Source organism: Marmota monax, unplaced genomic scaffold (genome assembly GCF_021218885.2).
Source record: "Marmota monax isolate L192 unplaced genomic scaffold, Marmota_monax_Labrador192_F-V1.1 WCK01_AAM20220418_F8-fsc00178, whole genome shotgun sequence".
Taxonomy (NCBI): Eukaryota; Metazoa; Chordata; class Mammalia; order Rodentia; family Sciuridae; genus Marmota; species Marmota monax.
Genome location: NW_026694501.1, coordinates 1,667,646 through 1,680,845, shown reverse-complemented (window position 1 = coordinate 1,680,845; position 13,200 = coordinate 1,667,646). Strand labels below are relative to the sequence as shown.

Below are 13,200 nucleotides of genomic sequence, written 5' to 3'. Positions count from 1 at the left end.
GGTCACACAGCTATAGGGTTCATATTTGGATTTTGTTGACTTACCACCTAACTGGAATTACATGATCTCCAAAGATATCTATGCAATGGGCATTACTTCTATTTCCTATTGACTGCCATATTTCTCTATGCTTCATTATCACTAGGCTTGTTAGTTATCTAATTTTCCAATTCAACTTTTTTTTAATTTGATTTTTTAACCTTCAATAACATCATTTTCATATTAAAATGAGATCACCTCATTTTTTTTTCCTCTAAGAAGGCTATTTTTTTTTGGGGGGGGGGGGTTACTGGGGATTGAACTCAGGAGCACTCAACCACTGAGCCACATCCACAGACCTATTTTGTACTTTATTTAGAGACAGGGTCTCACTGAGTTGCTTAGGGCCTTGTTTTTGCTGAGGCGGGCTTCAAACTCATGATCCTACTGCCTCAGCCTCCTGAGTTGCTGGGATTCTAGACATGGGCCACCATGCCGGGCTCCTAGGTAATTTCTTAAAAGCTGGTATTTCCTCCTCTTTGCAGCCCACAGGTAAATACATGGCCAGAATGTTAATAAAACACACACAGACACATATATAACGCTATAGTTAAATGATCAATAATGCCAATACGGTAATAGATAAAAGAGTAGCACTGAAATTCCTATGAAAACATTAGTGATCAAGTCTCCAAAAAAACCAGAGGCACACTATTAGTACCAAGGACAGTAGATTAGACATAGTTGGAAGTTATCACTATGGTTTATAAGTATTTTAAATGTGAATTTCAAATATTATTTAAATCGGTCCCCATCATATAATTTTCTTTATTCAAAGTTCAAAACAAAGAACAATTAACTTAAACATTAGAAAAGCAAGGAAGCTGGGCATAGTCAATTTTTGTTTACAAAAGTGGTTCACAAAACAAAATTTCTAAATACAGCTATCCATGCTATTAATAAAATCCTATAATTGAACCATGCAAAGTTGTTACTTTTTTAATGCTTTTTATGTATATATCAACTTATAAGCAGATACATCAAATATTCACTTAGTCTGAATTTTTTTGGAGACCACTGAGCTGATTCAAGGATTTTCTAAGATGTAATACCCTAGAAGATTTTTCTTTCTTTTTTTTTTTTAAGACAAGAGACTCAACTTATTAGCATGCTTCCATGTGCTTCAGCATTTTCAGATGTCCAACGTTCTGAGTGTGTGCAGTATAGTATATGTGCATAAGCATACACACGTGAGTACATTTTACCTCAAACCCCCAGCTTTACAAAGTAACAATCTTCACAAATTAATGGCTGCAGCACTCTTGGACTCACCTGTTCTCTTTCCGCTCTCCTCTTCTCTTCTTCCGCACGCCTCCTCTCCTCCTCCTCTTTACGCCTTCTCTCCAATTCCTCTAGACGCCTCTTTTCTTCTTGTTCTCTCCTTCGCTGCTCACGTTCTTGCTGCCTTCTAGCTTCTCGCTCTCTCCTTTGTTGCTGCATAAGTAAAAATGTGTGATTACCAGGGATCTTTCAGCTGTGTCTTCCAGAATAGTTTGCTAACCAGTCAGTTACTGACAATGTAGTGAAGTTCAAAGATCCCAATTCTACTGGGCAATTATTTCCACACTTAACCCCTTAGCCCTGTATCTAACAGCCTTTGCATAAATACTCATCAAAGATTCTATGTTTCTGTGAATACTTTGAGGGTTTTGATTTTGTTTTAATAACAATTATCCCCACTGCTCACTGTACCATAGCAATTACAAAACTACAAATTCTTTATTTTGGGGTTACTCTGTCATTAACAGTTCTTCGAGGCCATTAAGTCAGAAGAAAAATACATAAGGGAAAGGAATAAAGGAGGATACAGGACAATTGAAGGGCACCAAGGAATAAAAGAGAAGAAAAGAAGCATGTATCAGAAAAGGAAGAAATGACATTAGCAAGAGTAACAGGCACCATCATCATTACTATGAATTTTAAAATGCAACCACTGAGCTCCTTCTTACTACTAAGTACCTGGCACTGTGCTCAGTATTTGACTTTTTAAATTTCATTTACTTCACCTAATATCCTTCTCATAACAACCGTAAGTATCTCATTGCATCTCTACAGATGAGAAAACAGTTTAGAAAGTTAAATAACTTGCCCAATGTCACCAGCAGCAAGCCACCAGGTGTAAAAGCTATTTTGCCTCTAAAGCTGATGCCCTTGACCACATACCACCCTGCATCTGTCAGCAGGTGCACACAGTGCACCAAGTCACCAAAATCACTTTATCACTGCTCCATATAATCCTATAGTACAGAACATTAGAGCCAGCCACTAGCTCCTAAACTAACAGTTTCTCTCACATAGGGAAGTGAGAGTGTGGTGCTCAATATGGAGTCTAACACTGACCAAATCGTCCCATGAATATGAAAAATGACAGGCCCTTGGCCAGCACTGTCCAACAGAACTCCCTGGAGATAATGAGAATGTTCTGTTTCTGAAATGATCAATACTATAGTCACTAATGGCCCTAGTCATCAATACTGAGTGCCACTGAGCCCCTGAAATATAAGCAGCACAGAGGAAGAACTGATTTTTTTCACCTTTTCGTCTAATATCCCCCCAACTTTACTTCAAACATTTATAGTTACGCTCGGTCTCCCAAATCAAGTTTGTGGCGATAGTGTCAGTTTGGTGTCTCAGAAATGTGCTGGCTATGTAGCCTCTAGAGCTGTGCTGTTCAATGTTATAGCCATCAGCTACATTTGGACATTTTAAAGTGAAACTCAATTTTGAGTGAAATAAGATGAAAAATTCAGTTCTTCATCTATGCTTACCTCTCCCCCTTCTACCCCTGTCTGAATTACTGACACCTACTGTCCTTCACACATGCCCTCTGGTCAAATGTGCTTTGACTCTTTAAGTAAAAGCATTCATTCTTTCACTGGACAGTAAGTTCCCCCACTACTAAAAAAACAATGTATAGAATCCACTTTCTTGATTATTCCCAAGTGCACCAAGGGAAGGGCAACCTGCATGAAAGGAAATCTTGACTATTTCCTCTAACTAAATGCTGTTTGGAACCACCATTTGACCCAGTTATCCCACTTTCTGGTCTATAACCAAAAGACTTAAAATCAGCATAGTACAGCGACACAATCACATCAATGTTTTCAGCAGCTCAATTCACAATAGCCAAGCTATGGAAACAACCTAGGTGTCCTTGAACAGATGAATGGATAAAGAAAATGTGATATATAGAGATAATGGAATACTACTCAGCCATAAAGAAGAATGAAATATGGTATTTGCTGGTAAATGGATGGAACTGGAGAATATCCTGCTTGCTAAGTGAAATAAGCCAATGCTAAAAAACCAAAGGCCAAATGTTCTCTCTGATTGTGAATGCTAACTCAAAACAAAGGAAGTTGGGGAGGGGAATAATAGAAATCCACTGGATTAGACGAAGAAAAACATAGGAAAGGGAGTTTTCGGGGAATAGGAAAGATAGTAGAATTAAACAGTCATAACTTTCCTACCCTTGTATTTGAATATAAGAACAGAGTAACTCCACATCATGTAAAACCACAAGAGTGGGATCCTAAATAGAATAAGTTCATTTTATGTATGTATAATCTGCCAAAAGACACTGTCATATGTAACTAAAAAGAATTTTTAAAAAATGTTCTTTAGAATGCTCTTAAAAAGTAACACAAAGGATTTTTTCCAACATATTTGTCATCTAAATTTCTTAATAAAAATATTAAGTAGAAACTTTAAAATGTCAAAAGGAGACAGACTATATAGCTTATGTCAAAAACAAGCTGTCCAGGCTGGGGATATAGCTCAGTTGGTAGAGTGTTTGCCTTGCATGCACAAGTCCCTGGTTCAATCCCCAACACCAAAACAAAACAAAAACAAAAACAAAAACAAAACAAAAAAAAAGCTGTCCTATTTCCCTAACTCCCAATCCTTACTCTAAAAGGATAAGTATTTTTAAAGCTTTCAAATTTGCCCCCATTATTTCTATCTTCCTTTATTTTTCCTCTTTCCACATTTTTTTATTGGTGCATGATAGTTGTGCTTAATGATGGGATTTGTTACACATTTGTACATGTACACAATATACCAATATAACTTGACAATTATCACTTGCCAGCACATCCTTCTTTGTAAATAACTCACATATGGAGCTATTTTTAAATAACTTTCTACCTTAGACACCATCTACTGTACTACCCCATCCAGTCCATATTTCCAATCCAGTATGACAATTTCTGGATAAGTAAAAACTACATGCATGACTAAGACATGTATGACTAACTTTCCTTTTATTTTTTTCCAGAAGTTACTACTAACTGCCTCTTTTTTATGTTGTTTTTTATTTGATTTTCACTGGATCTATAATAAAATTACTGAGTGCCTTGCATTTTTTAAAAAAAAACTCCTTTCAATATTGTTGAAGAATTAGTCATTTTTTATCTTAGAGATTAAGACTCTATACACTCTATACACTAAACTATTCACTTTTCTTCAGTAACTCTATATTTCTGACCATCAACTTCCTGGGAATCATTTTACACTCTCCTGGATAGGATCCTCTGTTACCTAGAACCCTTATGATTTTCTTATTTTGCTGGAACACATCCTCCAACAGCCTCGTGGGAAAGAGTGCAGAAGAGGTAAAGGCTGTGAAAACTGTCTCAAAATCTTTCTTTCCTCTCATGATATACTGACAATTTTGGCTAAGGAAATAATTTCTCCTCAGAATCTCAGAGTTAGAATGTTATCTTTTAGTTTCTCGTCCTGAATAATCTAAGACCATTCCAGTTTCCCTTTCCTACTCTACTGACTGCTTCCCAAACGTAGCTTTTAGAACCCTCTTTTCGTCCTCAGTTTCTAGAATTTCAAGTGACTATGTTCCTTTACATGGTCCTTTTCTTCACTCATGTGCTATGTAACTGATGAATCTTTCAATCCAGAAACTGAGTTCTAGAAACTTTGTTTTAATTACTTTCTGTACATTCTCCCATCATATTCAATTCTAGGATGTCTATTAAACAGAAGTTGGACCTTCTGTATTATCAATTATATTAATCAAATGTATCTCCCTCCTTTCTGAGTTAAGTTTTAAATGAAGAATTCTTTTCATAAATAATCTTGTTTCATGAATAATCTTTTCTCTAAGGATAAGATTTTGTATAAATGCATGTGTATATGCATTAGGTGCATCCTATTTTAAGTTCCTTTTTGTATTTTTTTTTTTTTTGAAATTTTTCATGTTAAAGACTTTTCTTAATGTTTGTAATCTTGGCTATATACTTACTAAAATGTGAGTATGCCAAAGATACTAAAAGACACTAAAATGCAAACCATAAGGGTTAATAGGTGGACCACATTTGGCAACTATGATCATTTCATGGAAGCCTCATTTCCTTGCAAATGGCCAGTAAGGTCCAGAGAAGAATCTTCCCAATATTCTGGGAATCATCCCAATATTCGTCTGGAGTTGAAGAAAGGATGTGGTTGAAATAGGTGGCATTTGTAATAAGTGTGACTGTCAGCACCCTGGGGACTGAGTGAGGTGAGCACATTTGCAATCACATTGATCAGGAGATTTTCACTAAATGCCTTTTTTGCTGTACATCCCTTTGCATGCTCAGCTGTGCCTGATTTCTCCATGTTCTGAGTTTCTTTTGCTCACTTTCCCAGGGAGAATACATGTGGCCCTGCTGAGGTACGAGCACAGTGGCCTGGCTGCACAGGCTGGGAAGTCTTAGCTGTCCTCTCTCTATATTTCCCCCACCTTCAAAAAAATCCTGCTTTCCTCCATTTGTGTACAATGAATCAAAATACATTCTGCTGTCCTATATAACTAATTAAAACAAATTTTTTAAAAATCCTGCTTTCAGCCCACCTACTGCTTCCCACTTCTGACTCTTCCAAGATTTGTACTAAGAATCAGCATTCTTCCATGCATTAATTTCCACAATTAGGTCTCTTTTCTGCTTTTTAAAAAAATCCCTGTTGTTTATGCTGTTTTTTACTTTTTCAGTCATTTCAGAGGGACTTCTCTATGAAAGTTTCTGTTCCATTGTTTTTCAAAGTCAATATAACTAAATATTTATTCAGTTAACTAAAATAATTAAAATTTATTATTTACTCAAAAGACATTAAAAAAAAGGAAGCAAACAACATCTCAAAAAAAAGGGACAATCTATCTAAAAAAATCTCAATTAGCAACCAAAAGCTTCCAAAAGGCCTTTCCTTCTTAATTTCATGTGAAATCTTAAGGCCTTAGTAAATTGCTTGAAAGCAGGAATCACTTTTTTTCAATTTTTCCCCCTGTTGTAAATCATCTTCACAAGAAGAATGCATTATTTTGTGGGGAGATCAGTTATAGGGCCTCACACATGCTAGCCTATACTCTAACAAGGAGCTACTCCCTCAGCCTGTGCATTACTTTTATTTTTCCTAATTAAATCTCACCCTCACACCAAGCATATGACATCCAAAACAAAGACTGCTGTGATTTTACCCAATACTTGGTAGTTAGAGTAATAAAAGATTCAAGAAATCCAATCGAATACTAAAGCAATCTTTTCAAGATCACCAAGTAAGTGCACAAAGGCCTGAACATTAACTGTTGCTCTGCATAATGCCTCATGCTTCAGCAACACACTCTATGTCTCAGGGTATCATACAAAGTCCTTTGAAGTATTCTGAGTGGCTTTGGGACTCAAATTCGAGCTTTGAAGTCCAAGGGTCCACTTTCAAACAGGAATAAATTTGAATGGACCCTTTCTAGAGATACACACAGGACTATGAATGATTGACTTACCTATTTGAAAAAATACTTACTAATTAAGTCCCATGGGTACGAATTAGAAGCAGGCCCTCTCCTCTAAGTCTTATGGTAAGTAAGTTACATACATTAGAAAAATTCATAAGGCAACGTGGAAAGTGTCCTATTTCCCAAGATTAGCCTACTCAGCAAATCCTGGCTAGGAGACCAACCTGCTGACAAGGCCAATGGGCAAAGCACATTATGGTTACTTACTCCTCTTCCCACATTATGCTCTGATTTTTCAAAGTGTAGATTGGAACAGGAGCAAAAATTCAAACTATCAATCACAAAGCCACTCTAATGAGAACAAACTCTCCATTGCAGGGGGAGAGGGACACATCAGGATATAGGCACAGTCAGGAACCATTAAAGTAAGAAAACCTACATTAAATTTATCTGAATAATTATCACGAAAACCTGGCTTCCTGCATTACAAGCTCGAAACAGCCAAAAATGAAACATACACCATCAACATCAATCCTTAGGGAATTAACCATATGCCTGTCATTTCAAATAACAAAACCCTAGGGAATCTAATGAATACATCTTTTCAGGTTATCCTACTAAAAATAATAAACATGTTATAATCCTTTGAAGATTTTGCAAACTGATGTCATTATGTTCTTAAATCATTTTTTTCTTTTAAACAAAAATCAAACAAATTGAAAAACTGAATGATGCTATAAAGTGATTTCCAAGTCTCTTAAATTATAAAAAGATTTCCTTATTACTTAAATTTTCCCAAGCATGCCTAAGTAAATATGTACTTTTCCTGCAATGCTTTAATTATTCAAGTTCCCTTTCTAGTTTGGTATTTAAAGCAATGCTTTCATCTCATAATTCTGAAAACTTTTTCTAAGTCACACTGAAAATAAGGCCCATTTAAATATACTCCCCTGGATTTACTTGCTTTAATGGAAACTAGTAAACTTCAATAGACCAAGCCATTCTTCAGATTCAGCTATTTCTAAAGGTTTGAAGTCACATTACTGCGCACATATACTAAAAATGCTTGATTTTTTTTTTTCTTAATATACAAGTTCTGATGAAGCCATGGTGGAGAAACTACTTGCTTCTCTTCTCCCCAAAGACAACTCTTCTCCATCTTGAGACAACAAATAATATTTGCTGAATTAAACTAACTCTGAAAAATTTAACCAACCACTAGGCTAGGTGCCAAGAGAACTTTTAAGAACTTTTAAAGATGTTCTTAAAAACAAGAATTTGCAAAAACAACTACTGAGTCATTGACTTGACATAAATCAAGGCATTAGCCATAGGGTCACTGGCTGCTTGGTCACTAGAATTACTGCATATATTAAAGTTGGAACTGTGAAAAAGTAGCACTGTGCCAACACAGTACTCCTGGTGTTAGATTCTAATGATTTGTAAAACAAAGGCCTTTTCTGTAGGCAATGTAAAATGAAGAAATGTTTTTTCTTTCTTTAAAATTCATGAATCACTGCTGGAAAGTCCTTGGGGTAAAGAAGTTCAAAGCCTTCCTTCTAAGGTTTCAGAGTCAAGAAACATAAAACAAATACAAGGTATAGTTTCTTAATTTTTACGGAAAAACATGGTTTTGCTAGTGCTAAAACTTATAACTGATAGTAAACCCATTTCACAAAGAAAATATTTTTTTCTCCTTCTTGCCTTTGTTTTTAATTTCTCTCACTTTCACCAAACTATAACCTTAGAAGTGCACATACTTCCTTTACCCTTCACTTCAGGGAAGCAGATTCTCTAAAATCACAGTGACACCTGAGATTCCAGTGCTATACACTTTGCAAGGAAAGATCATAAAGGCAGGAGATTATCTTATAATACCCACAGAAAGGATGTGAGGCAGGAGGATTTAAGTATCATATTAGCAGTCTTCTAAAATAGAAAAGATACACAAATAGTAGAAAAAGTGATCCACAGATCAATAAGTGAAGTTCCTCGCTTGACCTCAATGGCAAATATTTTAAGTCTTCAGAGTATATATGGTCTTCATCTCACGAGAATGTGACTGAAATGGGATTGAAAATTTGGGGATTTATTTATTTATTTATTTCTGAGGTGCTGGGGATTGAACCCAGGGCCTTGTGCATGTGGGGCAAGCACTCTACCAACTTTGCTATATCCCCAGCTGGAAATTTTTTCTAAAGGATAAGATCTAGAAACATCAAATACAAATTTAGATTAACATAATTTTTGTACAGTTTGATTAAAATTTTTTAAAGAATATACTATTATGAGGGCACAAGGCTTACTAAAAACAAATCATCTCTAGAAACTTTTCTTTTTCTTTTAATAATCTGTCTCCATCAGATCAAAATAAAGACATACAAACCAGCAGACATGATTTTTAGTTATACACATAACAGGTTCAAAATCATACCCCAAGTAAAACTAATGTAAGCTTATCTTAGCTTGCGGATCAGGCTTTCTCTAGGACACCATTTCAATATTTTTTATTAAACTTAAGATAAACAATGAGGAAAACAGGCTAACCAGCATATATGCAAGGAGGAATAGGTGATGGGTACCAAATCTGACTCAATGAAAAAAGACACACAAAAAAATATGGGATAACAATGAAATAGATTTCATTTCTCCTGAAAAACAAATGAGTAACTATTAGATTAGGAGAAAGGCTAGCATACAAACAATTTTTACCTAAAAAAAAAAAAAAATTAGGGGCTGGGATTGTGGCTCAGTGGTAGAGCGCTCGCCTCATATGAGTGGGACCCGGGTTTGATCCTCAGCACCACATAAGAATAAAAAGGCATTGTGTTGTGTCCACCTACACCTAAAAAATAAATATTTATTTTTTAAAAAATTAGCCACTGACAAAGTTCTCTGTGAGCCAAAGGCATGATAATGCTCTAAATACAAAAAGTAGTATTAGTAATGTTAAAACTTTTGCATGCAGGGAGATCATTATTTGGCGGGAATTTTTAATCTAGATGATATATCCAGAGTAAATAAAACATTTATGAGTGGGTCCAAAGGAGAGAGACACAGGGATCATCATCAAATACATGGAGGCTATTGAGGAACAGAAAGGAACAGTTGGTGGGACTTCCAGAATGAACTTGTCTGTGTGAGCTCAGCATTCTCCACTTTTCCTTGTAGGACCATCCAAAACCATCAAGGAAAACTGAAAACAAAAATTTCATTTTCAGTAAAACTGGAAAACAGACTCCAAAATATTTGCAAGGTCTTTCAAAAGAAACACAGTTAACAAACAAGGGAACCAAGGAGGAAGAAGCAGACACCAGCAACAGCAGGTCTCAAACAGCCCTGATTAGCAGGCAGCTAATCACAAATACTTCTGAAAGATGCAGGAAGATATGAGGGCAGAAGAGTGTGTTGGTGCAGGAGAAGCCCCCAGATCTAGTGGGCCTGGTTTTGTGGCAAGTGCAAGGAAAGGAACATCTGCATTATGTTTCTCCTTAGCCTCAATTTCTGACTTAACTTTGTTTGTTTTTGGTGGTAGTTATGGTTCTGGGGATTGAACCCAGGGCCTTGTGCATGCTACATCCCCAGCCTCCTTTCAGTTTTAGTTGTCATTTATCTTATGAGTAAGATCGACTACCTTTAGCTACTTGGTTCATGAAATAAGGAATCTATTCTCCAAAGAGTTTTAGCTGAACCACTAATGTCAATAAAGGGCCCCAAACCATTTATGACTCAAATATTCCCGTTAATCTTCTAGGACCCAGATCACCAAAAATCCAAACAAGCGGATTCCACTCATGTCCATGTTTCCCTTTTCAGTGCCCATCTCCACCATTCCTGATTAAGAGATACAAAGAGATGACACTAAGTTTGAACTTTTATTGAGATTCTAAAGTTAAAGGGCAAACTGAAACATGCAAAGTACAAAACTCCTGTTTTAGAAGACAACTCTAACTAAATGACCTTAAAACTTCAGTTTATCACCTTGAACCATAACCTTAACTGACTACCTCACACAAGGGCTGAATAATGGAAAATCCTCTCACTACTGATTGACTACATAAAGTTATTTCTGAGGCCTGTGCTACGAACAGCTCTAACTGATCTGATCCTTCACATTTCAAGTTAAACACCAACAAAGTTACCTGTATGATCTGCTTAAGGAGAACCTAACCAGGATTACAAAGGACAGTGGAGAATACCACATAAAGAAAGATCTATAAACAGATAGCCACAGTTCCGAATCTCAAGTAGCTTTTCTAATATACTAAGTACAAATGGTCAAGGTACAACTTGAACAAACTTCCAAACCCATCCAGAATTTGTTGTGTTTGGAGAATACTGAGAAAAGCCTTAACAAAATTTTACAAGGGATTTGCAAATAAATTACAAAAAGAATCACATAAACACTAAGCTGATATAAAGGAAGGTATGGCCTATGTTTTTCGATAAAAGACCTGGCTGAATATTTCCAAGCTCCATAGTTAAGAGGGGTGCTGGTTTCTCATCAGGGGGCAAATTATAATCAGTTTTCAGAATGTAGACTACAAACACACAAAATAAAACAAGACCCTCTGCCAAAATATATTGCTAGAAAACTTGAATAATAACATGTGTTACTTAAATTGAACTCTACTGGAAAACATCACTTCATGACTTTACTGGTTTTGTTCTTTTTCTGAAGGAGAAAGATAAAGGTAAAACAATAAGATGTTTGAATTAAACAGAAACAAATGATCATGAAAAGGAAATTTGTGATTGTGAAATACACAGCAAAAGGAAGTCAAAAAAGAAAATCAAAAGATCCTTTTAACCTAGTAAAATACAGAGGAATGATATGTTTCCATGAATTAAAAATGAAAATCTGGAGGTAATTACACACCACTGTTAAGAATATTAATGAGTGATCAGGCGATACAAAAGGTCCTTCTACCTAACAGGACATACTAATCTCATGTTAAAATTCTGTGTTCTTTATTCTTAAATATTCTGCATCCCTTAACTTAAATATATATAAAAATATAAAGGTATAGTTAAGAGTCACTTTTTGTTTATTTTTATGGTACTGGGGATGGAACCCAGGACCTCATGCATGTGAGACAAGCAAACCAACACTGAGCTACATCCTCAACCTAACTAAATACTCCTTTGAAGTAAGTTAAGGCTTTTAGAGAAAAATGTTTTCATGTGAAAAAGTCTGAAGTTTCCAAAAAACGTAACCATACAAACTGGAACCTAGAGGCCAAGAATGGAAAAGAAATCAGGTCAAGCCTGAGCAAGCCAACTTAACCACAATGGAAACACTGCACAAAGCTCATCTGATGCCATCTCTGGGACACCAATGCTCTGCATCTCACAATATGTCGATGAGTAACTGTAGGGCAGATCCTCAAAGTTTTTACAAGGAAGGAAAACATTTCTAAGACCTCAAGAATGTGAAGGCCTGCCAGTCCAAAGCACAAGCTTTCCTTTAGAAGTTTTTGAAAAGCTACACAGAGGATGGGTATTATCTCAGTGGGCTACAGACAACACGCCTTGGAGTACTTGGCAACCAAGTGAATATGAAAGAGAAAAGACCAGTGTGGACATTTTTATTTTCTACCTCTTCTAGCCTCCGCCTCTGTTCTTTCTGCTGCTCGATTCGTTTCTGCCTCTCTGCCAGCAGCTGCCTTTTATACTCTTCCTGCTCCCGGAGCTGTTGCTCCTGCAATAGTTGCTGTCTCCGGAGAGCCTCAGAGCGTTCCTTGTTCTCCTGTTGCAGTCTCAGGAAATCCCGACGGAGAGTAGACTCACCAGGCACGTTGACAATGGAACTGTAAGAGGAAGCAGGGCTTTCATGGGTATGTGCACATTACCCTGACCTCTAGGAAAGGTAGCAATTCTGGTATCCTAATCCCTTTCTAAATTCATTCCTAATGGGAGTCCCCAACTGACCCTAGAAGTTAAATTAAAACATCCATAGGAATGACTGTTACTTACAGCTCAATAGTCCCACATCTTCTTTTACCATTTAGGAGCATCTTAAAAATTCTATCCTACATGTTTGCTTGACAAAATACTTATTAATCCAAACTCTGTAAAATGAAAGGTTACAGGCAACTTCACTTCACTGTCTTGCCCCTTGTTTTCCATCAGTAAACAAAAATATCAGGGCAGTCTTCAGTACTAACTGTTCCTTTATCTTCACCTTGTCAACTACCACGTCCTGTCATGTATGTCCTCCCCCAGTTTTTGTGTTCAAGTCACCAGCTGAACTCCATGGGTCTCATGAATTAGCCATTGCAGATAAATTAACCAGCGCCCATCCTGGCCTCTCTATTTCTCCCCTTCCATGCTATCCAAAATATCATAGCTAACAAATCTCCTACAATTACCTCTTATTCAATCATTCTCCAACCCCAAAACAATTTTATATATCCTGTGAAATCAGTTCAAACTCC

The 13,200-nt window shown here is 36.4% G+C and overlaps 1 protein-coding gene across 37 annotated transcripts in view; it reads right to left on the bottom strand.

The window, feature by feature from the left end:
- The window catches only part of Map4k4 (mitogen-activated protein kinase kinase kinase kinase 4), a 184,972-nt gene that overhangs the window by 40,848 nt on the left and 130,924 nt on the right, over nt 1-13,200 (bottom strand). For all 37 annotated transcript variants that reach the window (XM_046419971.2, XM_058571418.1, XM_058571412.1 and 34 more), the window contains 2 exons: nt 12,363-12,573; nt 1,312-1,473 (listed from right to left, as the gene is read on the bottom strand). In XM_046419971.2, coding sequence (XP_046275927.1) covers nt 1,312-1,473; nt 12,363-12,573 — 373 coding nt within the window. The remainder of the gene's footprint in view (nt 1-1,311; nt 1,474-12,362; nt 12,574-13,200) is intronic.